The following is a 19,189-nucleotide window of genomic DNA, read 5'->3' on the forward strand; positions in this document are numbered from 1 at the left end:
AACTTCAATTTGTTTCACCGCGAAGGGACTGTAGACCTTCGTGTTTAACATAAATTTCAACTTCACACATCTACCCGTTCCTAAGAAAAAAGATGTCCTAACAGACGGATGGAGAGACTGACGGACAACAAATGGCAAAAGAATGCATTTTTATGTGATATAAATAAAAATTAACCATTTTTGGATTTTTTCATTCACTTGTACTGTCAAACCTTGTTTCTTGCCAAATTTCATGATCCAGTGTCAACCAAATGTTCCCTAGACGCTCTGAGGAGTAAGTTTGCGAGAAGCGAAATATGTGACATATAATGCTTTTCCCTATTGACTGTAGTATCTTAAGAGCTTAAATATTTTTCACCACCAAGCGATCGAAGATTTCAGTGTTTGACATAAATGTCAACTTGGTACCTCTACCCGGTATCGAGAAAAAGGGATCCAAACAGACGAAAGACAAAGTGATCCTATAAGGGTTCCATTATTACTGACTGAGGCAATCAACCCTAAAAATGGAAGAGGAAAATAAATTAAACTTCTATTCCAGGGTTGGCTAGAAGCGAAAGTGTACCAAAGTACAGCAATTTTGCCTACTGGTAATAAAAACTCGTGGAAAAGGTGCATCTTAGTTACGCAACCAGGTGCAGTGTCGATGTCCTATACATTGCGTTTGCGGTGGACAACGCTACAACCACCGGCAGGCACGTCATTTGGTTACTCGAGCACCGACTGCACGGAAGCAAAGCAGATGATTCTGCGCATTCCGGAATGGGGGAATTGTTTCTTTCGTGGGAAGCGGCCAGCGAGGGGTGGGTGGCGTGCGCGCTGCCGGTTTTCCTGGAAGCCCGGCGCGCGGCCGCCTCTGGGACTTCCGGCAACACGCGGCCACCTCTGCCGCTGCCGCTGCCGCTGCCGTGTCGTGCGCCGCGGCCAGTAGCGGAGAGCTGCGCGCGCGCGCGCGCGCGCGCCACAAGGACCGCCCCTTGGCCAATGGCAAAAGAGCACGCCGCGCTATCTTTATATAAAGTATGTTGAGCGGCCTAGCGGCGGTCACAAGTGTCGGGCTGGGCTTTTAGTGTGTCGGTAGTCGGCGGAGTGGGCAGCTGTCAGCATGAGCTGGTGCCTGTGAGCGATGCTGAGCTCACACTCGTCTGTGCTGCTGCTGCTGTTGGTGCTGACGGCTGCGGCAGCGGCCGGTGCTGCCGGCGCGGCGGCTGCGACGCCCGCCGTCGACAGGCTGCGCAGGCGGATCCTGGCGGGGCTCGGCCTGGACGCCGTGCCCGACGTCACCAAGGTAACCACACGCTTTCCTTTTGTTGCCTCTTCCGCCGCCGCCAGAGGGCAACCGGAACGCTAGCGTACGTACGCCCGTCGTTCCCGCGGTCTCTCGTCACCTGCTTAAATCAGCCGACTCATTCAAAAAGTGTGTAGTTAGTGGCGAGTGACTGGTCTCGACGTTTTACCTCTCTTCGGGCCACAGGTCCGGCTTAGACGAACTCGCCAGCATTCGAGTACCGTCAGCGTTCATTGAGTACAGTAACTACTCTCACCGCTCTCGATGCCTCTGCACGGAAGTAAATGCACCTAAAAGTTATTAGAAGCAGTGAAATATTTCTTTTAATTTTCCTTTGCTTGTTATTGTTACTACACCGGTAGTTTTTGACCTACTGACGTTATTGTCGACTGACTGTATACCTCTTCTGCTCCAGTGACGTTGGACTGTGAAAAACGAAACCCATCTGCGAAAAGTGAAACGTAGTGCTTAGATATGAAAGTTTCATTATATAGCGTCAGGGGCACTTACTTGATCCTGTACCACTGCCCACTTAATGTGAGATGTCTTGTGTACATTACACGCCGTTAGATAGTTCTTCGGTGGTGCAGTGATGACGATGATAGATTCGCATTCGAGTGGAGTTATGATTAAATTTAGATTTTACAGTTATGCTAAATTCGTTTAGGCAAACGTCGGTATGATTCAGTTAACAAGGTAATGACCGACGTCCTTCCCAAATTTTGTCCTACCTGATTTTATGCTTAATTTATAATAACCTCGACAATACAGCCCGCATCTCGTGGTCGTGCGGTAGCGTTCTCGCTTCCCACGCCCTGGTTCCCGGGTTCGATTCCCGGCGGGGTCAGGGATTTTCTCTCCCTCGTGATGGCTGGGTGTTGTGTGATGTCCTTAGGTTAGTTAGGTTTAAGTAGTTCTAAGTTCTAGAGGACTGATGACCATAAATGTTAAGTCCCATAGTGCTCAGAGCCATTTGAACCATTTGAATCGACAATACAGCGACATGGAACTCTTAACGTTCGTTCCTTCCTGTTGATTCCCGTTTGGGACGTATAAAGTTGAACAGTATTCACCGTGTAAGATTTTTATTTTACCAAAGTGACACATATTAGATGCTTACAAACACGAAAGGTGCCGGAAGGTTAACTATTATTCATATATGATTTCCGTGAAAGTCACTGCACGCAGTTGTCAGCTTTGAAGTGTTCCATCACTTTTTCCTGAAACGTAAATGATTAATTCGGCGTGGCAACCAGAATTTGCGCTGACGTTCCATTTCCATCTGACACAATCGTTGGTTTCGATTTAATAAAGCTACATCACCACTTCGAGACACACGGTCAATTCATCGAACTTAAGTATGTTTGCCAGTAATATGTCATCTATACGTTGAGCTTTCATTAGAACTGTTAAGTTCTAGGCGGATGATGATGAGGTCACCCCAGAAACTTGTAAATTAAAAAGTTTTAACAAAAGGGGTCTTGATATTAGCGGCAATAAGGTCATGTTCAGGGACCCTACAGTGGTCACAGGCGTTCCGTGCGATTTCATACCGCAAGTTAAACTAAATCGTACCACATTTCCACTATCAGCAACACTGAGAACTGTAGAATAGTACCTGGGAGTCCCTAGTCTTAATGTGGTACATCATGTTGTGAAAAGGAATTCGTATTCTTGCTATTTGTATCGGAATTTGGATTCATTTTCAGAAGAATTATAAAGGCTTACACCTGTACTATCCATAATGGCGTTAATAACAACGATATAACGTTAGATACGGGTACCGAGGTAGATGGCGTAGTGGATAAGACACAGGACTCATACTGTGAATGAGCCAGTATCGAATACTGTTCTGCCACCTTTATTAAAATCTCCATAAATTAATTCAGGTGAATTTTCGGATGATTACAACTGCAAATGATCAACACCCTAGCCCGACTCAGCTAATGCTTCTTGTGTAATGACCCAACGTTGGTGGACCGTTGAAGTCTATAATACCCTGTTAGGCACTTGTTGCGCTGGAATTGTGCTTGTCTAGAAATCTACGTTTATGACTACTAATCGACAGAAAAGAAATGGCGTAGCACGCATTAGCAAACGATGACTTTTTGTTGCGTATTACTGTGTGCCCGTTTCTCGATCGTGAACTGTGTCCTACAGCTGTGACAAATTTTATAAAAATAGATCAGATCATCGGCAGTGTACGAGCTGTTTACTGCAGACGTGTTTCTGCGTCTTGCCGGAAATTATCGAATTCTTGGTATGACACAAACTCAACGAGACTGGTGCTGCAGATACGTGCAGATGCAAGTTCAATTGATTGTGGTAAGACTCGTTACGGTCCACACACGTCTGCATACGTTTCGTACAATGCTCAAAACATTTTCATATATCATTATCCGTGAGCCTGCACACCAAATCCACCGCTCTTTCTTCCCAGTCGACAAAAGAATACATATGCAGAAGACTGATTGTGTAACACTAATGATCAATTTCAGTAAAACTGTTCACATAGTAAGAACGCAGTTCTAGGTCTAAAACCAGTCACTCACTAATACACTACCACATATAGTGTCTAAAGAAACTATAAAGTTTTAGAGTATTTAGAGGAGACAAAAAGAAATACTTTCTTACGTCACAGAAATGTCACACGGGCACGTATTCCCCTCTAGGTGTGTCTGAACATTTTGACTCTAATGATCTTAAGAGAGGGTGTTCAAACTACCATACAATGCATATTGTTTTAGATGAGATGCTGACATCGTATGTCTTTATTTTTGTCAGGGGAGGTGGAGAGTTTGGTGTACGAGACACTGATCCAGATGACCTGGTTGCCTGTTTGGCTGAAGCTTCAACCACAATACGGGAAACAACTGGTTATTTTGAGCGTGTTAGACAGTCACTAGCTCACATATGCCATTTGTGGACTTACGTACTTTTTTACCAATTGCCTTAAAGCAATATTCATCACTCGGCAGTTTTCACCGTCTGTGAACATCAAAATTCATGGCCACCTAATGGGGCAACGCTGCTACATTTTCTGAACGTAGTATTCTTACAGCCTGTGTAGCATTTTAGTAATGTGAGTAATCTGGCTTTTTCTATGTCTTTTTTGATGCCACTAATAAGCAACTGCTGTTAATAATGGCTTTCGGGATGGCGTGAAAGAAAAAACAATTGTCTGAAATCAATAGTGCTGATCGTTTTGAAGCTGGTATGCTCTGTAAACTTTCGATTTAGGAAGTACAAAGGACCCCGTTGTGGGAAGATACAGTATACGGTTGAATCCGAAACTCTACATGATTTGTTATTGTTCGTATACACGAAGTATTTTGTGAGGGACCAAGTCACCTTGTATAGCGGAAACATCGTAGTATTAATTAGTGAACGAAAGGTAGCTTATGGACTACTCACGTGACTTGGAATCTACCGCTTATCTTTGGGTTGCTAATGAGAGACTGAGCCAACTGAGCTGCTGAGCCACAAGTGGTGATGTAAAACACTAAAAGGGTATGCTAAGCTGTCTCAATGTATGGACTGAAATGTACGTACTGTAGCAGATTCTCATTCTTTCATTTCTGACTTTTAATCTTCGTAATGAGTGTGTGATTTGTTGCGGTTAGCGCAACACTATCAACCTAGGCTTGTAAGGAAGGTGTTTCCTCAAGTGGTGGCTGCTGGCATAGTAACCCTACAGTTGAAAAACTAGGTTCTTCCGCACCAGTGGTGCGGAAACTCGGTGCCGTGGGTTGCTGCCAGATGGCTTCTGAAGCTCGGGATTGAAAACGTAAATGAAAGGGAATGTGTTCTACTTTCAAATCTAACACACAAATAGTTTCATTCGATTTTCATATTTGCTATTTGCAGTCCGCAGAATACACGTGGGCACTAAACGTCTCATTAAAGCTCAACCAGAGATCTGACTACCAATTATTTATAACACCGCAGCATTATGTGATGTGCGAGGGACGATTTAGCCTTTTGATTTAAAGTACACTGCCCGAAAATGTTAAACTGATGAATGATAATACACCCAAATGAATAGACAAAAATTTGTTCCTTAGCGATTCCTTCCAGTTTTTAATCTGACGGTGGAGTACAGAAAGGAAAACAATAGGTACCGTTAGTAAATACTAAGCTACTATGTATTATCGCTACAAATTTCATTTGTTGACTTGTTTCCTGTAATATGAATATTGATCATCGAAAACATTTTGACAAGATCTCGTCTTAGTCTACTTTTTTAAAATTTATTTTTTCTGTTTGCACAAAATAGCCCGACGTGGTACAGATCGTTAAAGATGTCTGGTAAGAGAGGAATGGTCCAGAAGTGTACGTTTTGTCTATCTACCGTACATACAATGTGTGGGTTGACGGACGACACGAATGATGGATAAACTGCCATTTTATAGCACATTCGAAAGTACTGATAGATTTGAAGAAAATAATATTGCGCTTACTATGGGAAAAGTGATATTCCGCACTGGAAGCGAAATGAGACTGGAGATATTTTGATTCCGAATTCAATTAATTACCGATTAGACATTTTGAAACGAGTTAAACGGATGTGAGTTGGTGTCCACGATGACTGTAAACTAGTGTGAGAAATTTATAGAGACATCGCTTTCGGCAATATATCCGTTGCCTATAGTCTGAATCCATTTACTGAGGATTTCATCACAGCTCGTCGGAGAACGGTTTCATGTAGCGGTCTACACGAAACAGCTCGCTGCACCGTATGAGTCAGCACTTGTCACAAAAGCTATTGAGCCGAAACGGTTAAAGACAACGTAAAACATTAACAGCACGCAGTCGCTCATTCTCCGCTCGTGTTTTATCAGTCCATAGCTGTACAATATTTCCCGCTAATCGTGTTTGTGTCATAATTTCCTTCCTGTTCTGAATAAAAGACTTTCTATCTACTGATATTAAGTTGCAGAAATGTAAACATAATCTCTGCATATTGCCGGAGGTAGTGTAGAAATAACGTATGCGGAGTCACACATTTTTTGTGATGTCCTGGTATTTTTCCCTCGTATTTCCCATGCTGAGGCGATCTCCTGGCGCCTTCTCCGAGGTTTTTTACTCGTTAACTGTTCTCTGACTTAACATTTCTCCAGTCTTCTATCTTTTTTCCACAGTTTACCTATCTGCATAACCCGATTGGTGTTATTCTTCGTGCAGTTTTTCTTATTCTGTGTTTAGATTAGTTCAACCAGTGCTGTAATTTAACTTAGAGATTAATCAAAAATACGTTTTCCACAAATGATATGGTAAGTCTGCAAGTGCTGTTTATAATTGTAGAGACTGCAAAGCTTCACTCGCTTCATGACTTTACATTCTAAAAATTATCTGTCGTCCGTATCAGAGACAGCTGGACAATAGTACGTGACTTTTATTCACCGCTCTTAGGCTAGTAACATATTAGACAAAATTCCTCAAGCAGGAAGGCAAATATAATCCTGCAGAACGCGCTATCTATGTTACCCTTTAACGCTGGAGCTTGCGCGTTGCTTGCGACGCAACAAGTGTTAACGCGTGGTCCTCGGGAGTCTGGAAATTGCGCTGCTTAAGGAGCATTACAAAAATAAAGGGAAACTTCTCATCTATACGGAATTTAGAGCTTCACGCATCAAATAAGAAAAAAATTCTCCCAGTTTCATGCCTCACAGAAAGCGCTATCTGATTTATCCAACAATATAAATCCCATTTCCAACTGTAAAAAATAGTTTGTTGTCATATTAGATGATTTATTATCAAATGTAGATCATGCAATGATAAAAATGGTTTTAAATGTTTGACTGTGAAAGAGAGAGAGAGAGAGAGAGAGAGAGAGAGAGAGAGAAAAGGAACGACCACTAGATTTGAATGTTCCGTCGACATCGAAATCATCAGAGACAAAGTACAAGTAAGTTCATCATGTATTGACATGGTCCTCTTGACGAAACCATCCAAGAGTGATTTAGCGAAACCACAGAAAAATGTTAAGTGGAATGGTCGTTTGGAATTTGGAGTATGCTGCTCCCGAACATGGGTCAAGAGTCTGCTACCTTATTCCCTCATTTTTTTTTTTTTAAATAACTCAACAGAAATGTTATCTGCCTCCTGTAAGCTACCTCCGATTTAATCTGCTGTTGTATTCCGTACCATATATATATATATATATATATATATATATATATATATATATATGTAGTATTCCATCAGCGCACTTTAACGACATACAGAATATAGATTGAAACTGAAATAGGCTGGAAAGCTTCAGTGAAGCCTTTTGCTCTGGTTCAGTAAGCTTTCCAGACATTGTTAGGCCTTTACAGCGTAACTGCTATTCTACACAGAATAATTATGAGGTTCAAATAGTTATTCCACTGACCAAAAGAACCGGATTACGACTTCTTTTCCACTTCTGATTCAACATTTTAAAAAGCATACGGAAAAACCCAGGTGCGGCGTGTTCCGTGTGGAATGCTAATGACACATCTGGTACTTTAGGTTTCGGTTTTTGTTCTGCTTTTCGTATCATTTTCTTATGTGCGGTCCATTCATTTCCGGTTATCATTATCTGCCCAGTTGGCCCAGACGCACGGCGGCAATTGCTGGCCAGGAATTTTATCTTCACGTATCCGTGCTCACTGCCCGCAGACGTCTTCACGGCCTTTCACTTCTGTTAACGACCTGGAACAGATATTTTAATCGTGCCAAGCCGACGGCGAGTCATAAATAATGAGGCGTTACTCTTGCGAAGAGAAATGTTAATGGAATACCGAGACGTTTTATTGCCACTTCTGAACGTAGTTCATGTGCAATGTTTTTCGCGCTCCTCCTTCTATAATTCTATAACGGTGATAATGTATGTAGAAATGTGTGTGCATGCCAGCGATGTCTCACTCTGATTTCTTGCACCACGTCTTCGGCGAGCTGAGAGCATCAGGAGAGAAGTGCTAAATGAAAACAACTCTCGGTCTACTCGGAGCTTAAAGCAGTATTTGTTTGTTTATTCACATCTTCATAAGTAAACAACGACGTCGGCTGTAACTGGTGTGGTCCAACACGTATTTTTGTGTCAGCTGAACGCTTCTTTCCGCTGTCGGCTATATCCAGCATGCTACGCACGTATTTACGGACAATTAACTGAAAACACTTAGTTGTTAGTATGACCAATGAGTTCTCGCTAAAATTTGGTAACTGACTAACTATTTCTCCACGATGAAGCCTGTCATATTATTTCTCTGTCAACAGACGATGAAGCAGCACGACTTTATACCATTTGCGCTAATAACTTCCAAATCAATTTTTACTTTTATCGAATGAGCATCATATAAATGTTCAATAAATAGCTCTTATAACGAAATAACGAGAATTTAAAGTAGTGTGACGGCATTATACTGGTGTGTAAATCGTGGATCTGATGGCCGGAAGAGCGGAAAGTCTGGAGAGTGAACAGAGTCCAGACAACAGGCTGTTTCGTGCCCATTTCATGTTACGAAGATCCGCGATTGTTTCTACGTAGCAAACTTATTGCCAGCGATAACATGCTCGGGGTGTACCATATTAATGCGTACTGTAATCACTAAAACTAAAGGCAATGAACACATCGATTGGTTACAGCCTTTGTATATTAAGCTTCTTTAGTGCCTAAGATTGTTACACCATCTTACGTCAAAACATACAATTTCACACGAGAGTGTGAGACAAGCTATTTTCTGATGTGCTGAGAATCTGGGAAAAAATGTTCTATTTCCCTCTTACTCTGACACAATTAAAGAACACGGTGCTGAATATTTGTAGTGAGAGAAAAATAATGTAAATAATGTTATTGGTTTTGATTTCTAAAAGGTCGGAAAATATGCAGTTAGTCTACTAGACACGTGACAATGCATGGAACCGTTTATAGTTAGTGTGGAACACCACTAAACTTCAACTGTGAATTACACTTTTTTCGCCTTTTATTATCTTTACAGGTGAGGTGAAAACGGACGCTACACGCATGTTAAGAGATATGTGGTGCCGATTCTCTCTTCTCCCAATCTATATATCTATCTGTCTACCTATATACTTACCCGTCTCCCTCTCGTATTTCATTTCAGGTCACAACCTTTTTGTTTTTCGCGGCGTCCGAACATACGGCATCACAATATAAAAGGTAATATGTTGCTGTCAAGCTCAGTGCACTGTTCCACTGGATTTATCGCACACTCTTTAAGGTTGACGAATTTTGATAATAATATTCACTTACATTTTATTAGCAGGAGATCGTTTAGTTTAAACAGAAGTGTGTAAGGGACGAGTAGTGCGAAGTGGTAATAACAACACTGAACTTCACGTATACAAACTTGTTTCATAACTTGCTTTAACTAAATGCACAGATGCAGAACAGGATTAAGCAGTCGGAAAATGGCATAAATTCCACCTTCCGCCATAACAAAGCTTCAGAGAGAAGTAAATGTATCCCACGATTAGAGACAACGGCGTTTCACTATCCAGCTGAGAAGAAAAGAAATTTCACGAATGATTTTTCGCTAGCAACCACGTCCTTATAAGTGTTAAATTAACTTTCGTTTCATAATATTCTGAAAAATACGAAGAGATTCATCTTGACAACATGCATGACACTGAATAGTGACAGTGATATTTCCAAAACACAGCTCCTGCTTCTGCTTCAGACATACAGACATAACTGTTCGTCTGTTCGTAGAGGGATTGAGAGGGATTGACAGCAGAGGGAGCGCGGGGGGGGGGGGGGGGGGGGGGGAGGGGGGGGGGTGGAGAACACACCTGTTCTCTCGGCAGAGCACAGGTGCTGTGGAGTGGCAGAACTAGCCTCTATTACTGCTGACACGTTTCATTGAGAAACCCCGTGCTGATCAAACTGAAGACATCTTGTTTCACAGTACATGGATTTCTGTCAAAATTAGTGAAGACCACTCGCTCTATGCATCCTATTACAGGTAGAAATACTACCTGCGAAGTCATGCAGCAGCTGCATTCTCAGTTGTTATTTGTCGTAATGGTTTTCTGGTATTTTCTTTTTTGTCTCTGATAGTATTAATTCTGTAAAGCTTCGCTTCAATGCAGTACATATAGTACCAAGTACAGGGAAACACGTTGACACTTACTAACATACTGTTATCCAAAAATACAAAAAGTCCACTTCTGTTTTTCTGAAATTCTCAGCAAGAAAATAGCATCTGAGCATATCCGATGCTATTTTTTTTGGTAAACACATGTGCTCAGGCTGGAAACTAAAATACAACTGTAGCTTTAGTCGTAGAGGTCATCCTGTAAGTTGTTGGCTTGAAATGTTTCTAATGGGTATAGATCTAAACCCCTCTTCCATAGCCACAGTTACTAAAGCACGCTTGTATAACCTCACTCAACTCAAAGCTAGCCGGTTCGAATCCCGGTGTTTGACAAATTTTCATCGCCAATATTTGGCCAGCAAGAGGAGGAGAGATGGTGGCACAAAGTCTCCTATCACCAGACGTTAACCCAAATCATCGGGCGAAATTCCAGACCTCATTGCAGTGTCTCATGTAGTATGGGAATGTGACACAGTTGTTGAACAGTCGTCTGGGCTCTCTTTAATGCAGTTCGACAGAAATCGGGTACGAGCCGACACCGGAATAATTCGCGTTGCTCATTCCTTTCAACTACAGCAACAGAAACACAGCAAATCACTCATAACCGGCATCCACAGGGTACAGATACACAACTCACAGTTCATAACTGTACACATCAACCCCCACTCCCCCCCTCCCCCCCTCCCCCCCCCCCCCCCCCCACACACACACAGAATCACTACATAGTCCCTGAGTATGGGATTGACTATTACGCTGTAGCTGATGTGATGAATAGCACCTAGCTCTAAATGTAGAAAAATGTAAGTTAATTCGGATGAATACGAGAAACAAACATGTAATATTAGAATACAGCATTAGTAGTGTTCTGCTTAACACAGTCACGTCGTTTAAATATCTGGGCGTAACGTTGTAAAGAGATATGAAATGGAACGAGCATGTGAGAACTGCAGAATTTTAGGAAAGTGTGGTTCATCTGCAAAGGAGACCGCGTATAGGATGCTAGCGCGATTTATTCTTGCGTACTGCTGGAGCGTTTGGAATTCGTACCAGATTGAATTAAAGGAAGACATCGAGGTAATTCACAAACGGGCTGCTGGTTTTGTTACCGGTAGGTTCGTACAACACGCAAGTGTTACGGAGATGGTTCGGGAACTCAAATGGGAATCCCTGGAGGAAAGGAGATGTTCTTTCGGAGGAACATTGTTGAGACAATTTAGAGAAACGGCATTTCAAGCTGACTGCAGAACGATGTTACTGCCGCCAACACACATTGCGTATAAGGATCACAAAGATAAGATACGACGTATCAGGCCTCTTATGGAGGCATATAGACAGTTATTTTTCTCTCGCTCTGTTTTCGAGTGGAACCGGAAAGGAAATGGTTCAAATGGCTCTGAGGACTATGGGACTTAACATCTATGGTCATCAGTCCCCTAGAACTTAGAACTACTTAAACGTAACTAATCTAAGGACAGCACACAACACCCAGCCATCACGAGGCAGAGAAAATCCCTGACCCCGCCGGGAATCGAACTCGGGAACCCGGGCGTGGGAAGCGAGAACGCTACCGCACGACCACGAGGTGCGGGCGAAAGGAAATGAATAGTAGTCGTATTGAAAAGTAGTGGTACAGGGTACGCTCCACCACTCGTCGTACAGTGGCTTCCGGAGTATCTATGTAGATGTTGACGTAGGGCATTATACAACCAGATGAATGGTTGGAGAAATAAACTTTAATTAGCAGGAAGATACGTATAAAGTAGTGCCAAGTTCGGCGTTGTAGTCAATCTAGAGATATGTATTCATCACTATTAAGGCAGATATTTCGCGAAAATCGGAACACGAATTATTTCTCATGAATACACTGATTGTGGCCTGACAACTGTGGAAAATACTGTCATAACAGCTACTTGGAATCACTGTGGATTATGCATCAGCCATTTCTTCAGTACGTTGCTAGTACTGCAAACTGCGATTCGGAGGTGGGATTATGAGGTAGTGTCATCGGAATCACCCACTGCCAAGGCTACTCAGAGTGTCACATAGCTATAGACACATAGACAACTCGCATCTGTGACCCTTGTAATAAAACAGTGAACACGGGTAACTAAGTAAGTTATTTAAATACTGTATAAGGAACGCAATCAGTTAAATCAAAATCTTTTCTAAGCTAATGTACGCCCCAGTTTGCTCCGTGAGACACTATATGGCTTTCTGTGCTATAAGGCGAACGGGCAGCTAATGAAGAGCAAACAGCGGCGGCGCTGCGTCATTCGCCAAGGCGAACGCTCGCAGGGAGGGTTAAGAGCACCGACTGACCCGAATACAAGCGGCCGGTCGATGATACAGGCCAATGACTAAGCCCACGCGCACACCCTCTTCTGCGAAGTCCGCGCTCCTAGCAGCAAAAGAATACGCCGGTAGTCAGTACGCTGCGTCAGTTTCGGGGAAGCGGCGCGCGAGGGCGCAAGTGCGGGGGCGGATGTGTTTGCCGTGGCGTGCCGCCGCCGCTGCCAGCTTCTCGGTAGCAGGTGTGAGCCACATGATCCGGCCCGGCTGCCTCCGCGCTAGTACTTGGGCTTACTGGGAACTTATTTTACGTGTCACTGCGCCGGCGAAACAGCGCGGTTCGGTGCTGATGTGCGAGCTTCTGGCAGCACAGGTGACCGCCTTCCACGCCGCAGATCAAAGACGGTTTTAGGAAATGTTCCAACGATATATATTTATCGACTTTCTAGTGCTAGCACGTCGGTGTGATGACCTATGGAAATGCGACAGAATCTCCTGATCGAAAATGTGACAACAGGATGACGCAGGGAGTCTTCCTGCAGCTCCTCAAATTCTTAACACAGGAGTTACTTTTGCCTAAAGATTGAATTCCATCTACTTTAGTCGTTGTCACGCACACGAATTAGCAGTGAAAAAATGAAGTTGATATCAATCATATTTTATTTTCTAACATTGTTAAATCTTACGCAGTAACATTCGTCAAGTGCCAACTTGGTCTGCGGAATAGTGCTGCTTTTTTAAGTAGCTTTGTTGAGTGCTTCTCGTCCATGTCGATCTTCTACAATACCATGATGCCATAATATTCTTTTCGTGGGCGATTTATCGCCTTCGAAAATTAATCTAAAGTTAGTAATGGCTTACATGGATTGGGCTCCATTGTTTCCAAACGTTAAGAACTGGGTAGCTGACTTGTAACGTGGCTGCACTTTTCTTCGCTATGGTACACCTTAAGGACGTCGTTAACTGCAAACTGAAGTGAGAACATCGAGAAAATGAGCCGTAAGTTAAGTCGTAACTCACACTATCACATAATTCCTCGCCTGAGGAAATGTGATGATGGAGGGCGCTTAGAGATCAATAAAGAGATCTCGTAAGCTGTTTATGAGAAGTTCACAGACTTCCAGAATCTTACTTCAGGTGCAGAATATGCGCCCGGTTGAAACGTTGAGCAAATGGCATTTATCTTAAAAGGCACTAAATCGAATAATGATTCAGCTTCCTTTTTCACCTTAATAACACAGTTCTCACATTTTCCCTTTCTCTCGCAAAATCTGTATTTCGCTTTTCATGTGGAAGGAATATTTAATATATTGTAAAATAGTGCTGCCACTCTCTGAGATCTTCAAATTTGCGGCGAAATAATGGGTGAAGGCAAGCTTGGTATATTGCGTCAGCCATTTCTATGTTATCTGACAAAGATCAAGCAGCACCAATATATTTTGATGCTATAATATTGTCATTAGAGTTGTAAGTCCGAAAGATGAAACATTATGAGAATAGCCATATTATATCACAGAGTGTTCGGTAATTTGGAGACGGAATTATTTCACATTTTTAACAAATTTTCGTAAATATATTTTAATTAAAGGTGTTTGTGTCTTGTAATTAAGGTACAGAAAGCAAGAACAATGCATGCACTCCTAAAAACTACACATTGGTGAAACTGTACCCACGAATGTGTGTTTTCCCATTCTTCTTTTGCAGAAAAATACTAGATTGCGATCTGTATTAACGTAATATGACACAGAATTGAAGTGGTACAAACACTTTCCTCATATATAATAACCTATTTAATTTTTCCTTTGGGTCTCTAGGACATTACATTCAATCGAAGACAAAACTCTTAATGGGTGATGTGGCGGAAGTAACAGACAGTTCACTGTGGCCACGATCGAAAGTGACGCATCCTGTACGCATTCCGCATTCAAAGCCCTTTTAAAGGGCGATCCCACAATACTTTCTTATTTAGGAAGTTACGGATTACCTTTTGGGCAGTTACAACACCATTATCTCCCGTAGTTTTTAGATCAATCAGCAGTAATCTGTAAATCAATTTATTTAATGGCTGAACCTCAATTTAATGTTAATAGCTGTGCGACGGTACTGTGGCAGTAAATATTTACTCATTTGGAATGCAACTGGAGCTATGTAAACTACCATTGCAAAATGTGACTGACTGTAGTACGACCTACTGGAATGTGGGTTTGAACAACATAGGCTCCTGATCTTTAATTTTAACTAAAAATAAAACGTGTCTTTGCTTTTCACAACATGTCAATCAGCCTCTACACAGGGTGATTCCGTAATGATGTTACGAAGTTTCAGGGATGATGGAGAAGGGTAAATGTCTCATTCTGAGGTAAGGGGCCCTGATCGGAAACGACCGAATCGAAATCTATAAACGAAAATTGTTATGGTTCAAAAGGCTCTAAGCGCTATGGGACCTACCATCTGAGCCCCCTAGACTTAGAACTACTTAAACCTAACTAACCTAAGGACATCACACACATCCATGCCCGAGATAGGATTCGAACCTGCGACCGCAGCAGCAGCGCGGTTCTGAACTGAAGCTCCTACAACCGCTCGGTCACAGAGGCCGGCGAAAATTGTAATAATACCTCTGATAGTGGAACACGTATACCGGTACTGTTGCTGCTCAGAATGCAGGATAGGCAACTTTCAGAGGTGGTAGTATAGACCAAAACAAGAAAAAAAGGTCTGGTAACCGTGAGCTCTAAAATGCATACCTTAAGAGCTGTGAGCACCTGTTCGCACTAGACACTGCGAAACACATCTTTTCTACTGCAGGTTCTTTGAATTCCATAGAGAAAAAAGTCTCTAAAATGCATACCTTAATAGCTATGAGCACTAGTTCACCGGCGCTGCTGTGGAACGGATGTCTTCAACTGAATAAGTGCCCTTAGCCCTTCAGGTATGCATTTTAGAGCGCTTATTTACCGGACATTTTTTTCTTGTTTTGATCCGTACTGTCACCTCTCAAAATATGGAAATCAAAGAACTCGCAGTAGAAGAGACGTGTTTCACAGTATCGAAGGTGAACAAGTGCTCACAGCTCTTAAGGTATACATACATATTAGAGCCCATGTTTACTTGGCATATTCTTCTTCTTTTGGTCCATACAACCACCTCTGAAAGATGCCTACCCTACAATCTTAGCAACATTAATTCCGGCACGTGTATTCCACTGTCAGAGGCGTCAGAACGGTTTTCGCTTACAGCATTCGACTCGGTCGTTTCCCAACCAGGGTCCCTTACCTCAAATTTATACATTTACCCTTCTCCGTCATCCCTGAAAATCTGTAACATCATCACGGAATCGCTCTGTATATAGTGTCGCAGTACTTTCGTTTCTGTCTGCCGTGCCCAGTGCTTCACTTAAGAATATGAATATGTTACGATATTACATGACAGCAAAATACCGCCATATAGAAGTAATTTAACTGCTTTAAACCTAGGAAACACGGAACAGGAGGTTTCCTTAAAAAATGGCTCTGAGCACTATGGGACTTAACATCTATGGTCATCAGTCCCCTAGAACTTAGAACTACTTAAACGTAACTAATCTAAGGACATCACACAACACCCAGTCACCACGAGGCAGAGAAAATCCCTGACCCCGCCGGGAATCGAACCCGGGAACCCGGGCACGGGAAGCGAGAACGCTACCGCACGACCACGAGCTGCGGACAGGAGGTTTCATACTTTGATGTAGTTTTTGTAGCAGTCGATAACATATACTAACTGTTGGTTACGTTGTTGTACCAGAAAAAAAAGAAAACTTAGTTTGCTTCCTTGTTGACGTATAAGTCGATAGAGTCAGAGGTTCGACTTGAGGTGTTACAGTTACAAGAAATCGTAACATGTACCACTACGTTATAAAACCACTGGCAGAACTTTTAAAACTGTCGTTTTGTTTAATACTTCCAATACGTCAAGTCCTATGAGAAATTGTCAGTCTAAGTCTGAATGAATATGGAGAAGAGGCAGCTCTTCGCACGATTTGTTCTTAAGTTATCAGCGTCAAATAGTGCGTCAATGGTTGCGCCACTACGTTCATCAGCGAATGCTGAAAATGTATTACGGCCTTTTTTCTGTCATTTTCGTTTTAATCTTGGTATGTATGCCGTTCAAATTAGCCACTGATACTGCACAGTGTAACACAAAAATTCGTCAATGCTTAAAGAATATCATTCGAAGCTACGCTAATAGATACCGTTATATATCGTGTGTGGCATATGGATTCACCAACTTCGACGTCAGATTCTCGAAAGCAGAGAACGGGCCAACTAAACGCTTGTCATAATATATTTAGTGATTGATTTATTAATGATCGCAAATTTTGCAAAGTTTTCAAAACGAGTAAACTCATGACAGTTGTTAAAATTGCCTCCTGCAAGCCTATGAATACGCATGCACTTCTACAAAACTATTGGGCAGATTAAATTCTTCGTGTTACAGTTCGGGTTAGTGAGCATCAGTAGGTTAAAATTCATTTTATAGGCTAGAATCGTGTTCATAAACCCTTGTATTCGAGCGGCACTTCTGATATGTGCTTTCTATAAGAACATCAATCAGACACTCTTTGAGACTTTTCACAATGTGTGTAACTAAGAGGAACCACGTCTTACGTGGATGATTGGGCTCCAGCACATTTCAGGCACTTTATTACCATGACTGATAGGGGATGACTAGGTCAGTGGTACGCACGTTTTTATTCTAGAAGCACATTATACAGCATACTCTATTGTTATGGGAGTCATGGCTTCGCTAATCCGTATTCGTATCTGTCTGATCAGCGTGCCTGACTATCAGATGAAGAACTCGTATTCAAAAGCAGGTGGCGCAGGACGGCACTGGACTAGGAACTGCTACTAAGGAACTAGTGGTAAGACGCTATTTTATGGGAAAGTGGCATCGCTGAGACATGAACAACTGGGCGAATGCGAACCTCTCCAGCTATCTGTCGTCATCACATTGTCCTCTTGGCTTTACTGCGGAACTCTTTTAAACATTCACACAGTTTAGTGTACTTTACATGTGATACAGCATAGTGAAACTTCAAGGGCATTGATTTTCGTAGGTGAGTTTCTGAAAGCGTACTTTTTTTTTTTTTTTTTGACTTCCTAGGATTATGTTATCACGTAACTATTCGTTACCTAGAGAAAAAAGGAAATTAAAGTTAACTGAGGCTGATATGCAGATACATAAATGCGAATGAATTTAAACCTCACTCGTGTTAAAGCTAAGAATGAAAATTTAAATTCTAAATTATTAATGCTAGGAAGTTAATTACATACATGGTACGTTTGTATAAAACTTAGTGTGTACTGCATACGCCTATAACAACTGTATCCAATCTACTGACACTATTTCACCGTAATGATATATGATTTACGATCCGTGTCCTATAACAGTGAATACATGATTTGTTTTCTGAGGATTTTTATACTGCAACCGAGCGAGGAGATGCAGACAATGGCTCTGAGCACTATGGGACTTAACATCTATGGTCATCAGTCCCCTAGAACTTAGAACTACTTAAACCTAACTAACCTAAGGACAGCACACAACACCCAGCCATCACGAGGCTGCAGACAATGGCCTCTTATTTTGGAGGAGAGGCATTCAAATAGCCATCTAATGAATTTGGCTTAGGTTACCATCGGTTCTCTACACTACTTGTGAATAATAGAGTGATGGATCTTTGAGCAAAGCCGTAGCCAGTTTTCTGCATTTCTTCCCCATCCTTGTCCATCTCCAATGTTGCTTCCTCTCTGATGACCTAGGAGTCCAAAGGACGTGAAGCTGTATTTGTCCTACACTTACATCGTTGAATTCTATATCCGGGTTTCTGCAGTGCTATGGCTCTAGACGGAAATAATGAACTACCAAGCATTGGTAAGCTTAGGAGGTTACGTGTTATACTTATTTCTTCCGTCGACGCTTCTATTAGCCAAATGTTTCTAAGGTATTTGTGATGCTCCAATTGATGAAATAAAAATATGTTTATTTAATTTTAAAATGCATTTAATCGTGTGACTGTATGTATAATATCTACCTCCGTAACAAACATTACTTTCTTAGGTTATGTTATATTTCATCTTTGAAATCGTTACATGGTTATGATTTCAATAGGTGTTGTGGATCCAGACTGGCAGATACAAGTTGCCCTCAACAGGCATGCAGCCATGAGCTTTGAACCGGACTCATGTGAGTGTACTGGCACGGTTGTCTACTTTCTCTGGCCTCTGCTACTTCGCAGAACTGTCGAGCACACGAGCGCACGCTGGCTTCCGTGACTTGTCCTGCATTGGGGTGGTGTGTGCGAACAGTTACTGATGCAGGACCTAACTCTGCTATAGGCTAGTTTATGCTCTCCGTGACACACACCTGCAGTGCCAGCACAACGTGATGCCCCGAGTACGTAAATTCAAAGAGCTGTCTAATGCAATCTTCTCCAAACTGATTATTTATGAATAAGTGGAAAGGTATCCTGCCGCTTGCGGTA

General features: G+C 42.2%; 1 protein-coding gene across 1 annotated transcript in view; it reads left to right on the plus strand.

Annotated features, from left to right (window-relative positions):
* Window positions 1-1,126: 1,126 nt before the first annotated feature.
* LOC124556054 (bone morphogenetic protein 2) overlaps window positions 1,127-19,189 on the plus strand; it is a 51,229-nt gene continuing 33,166 nt past the window's right edge. The window contains exon 1 of the mRNA XM_047130086.1: window positions 1,127-1,288. Within this exon, the coding sequence (XP_046986042.1) occupies window positions 1,127-1,288 (162 nt within the window). The remainder of the gene's footprint in view (window positions 1,289-19,189) is intronic.

The sequence above is a fragment of the Schistocerca americana genome, chromosome X (assembly GCF_021461395.2).
Source record: "Schistocerca americana isolate TAMUIC-IGC-003095 chromosome X, iqSchAmer2.1, whole genome shotgun sequence".
Lineage (NCBI taxonomy): Eukaryota > Metazoa > Arthropoda > Insecta > Orthoptera > Acrididae > Schistocerca > Schistocerca americana.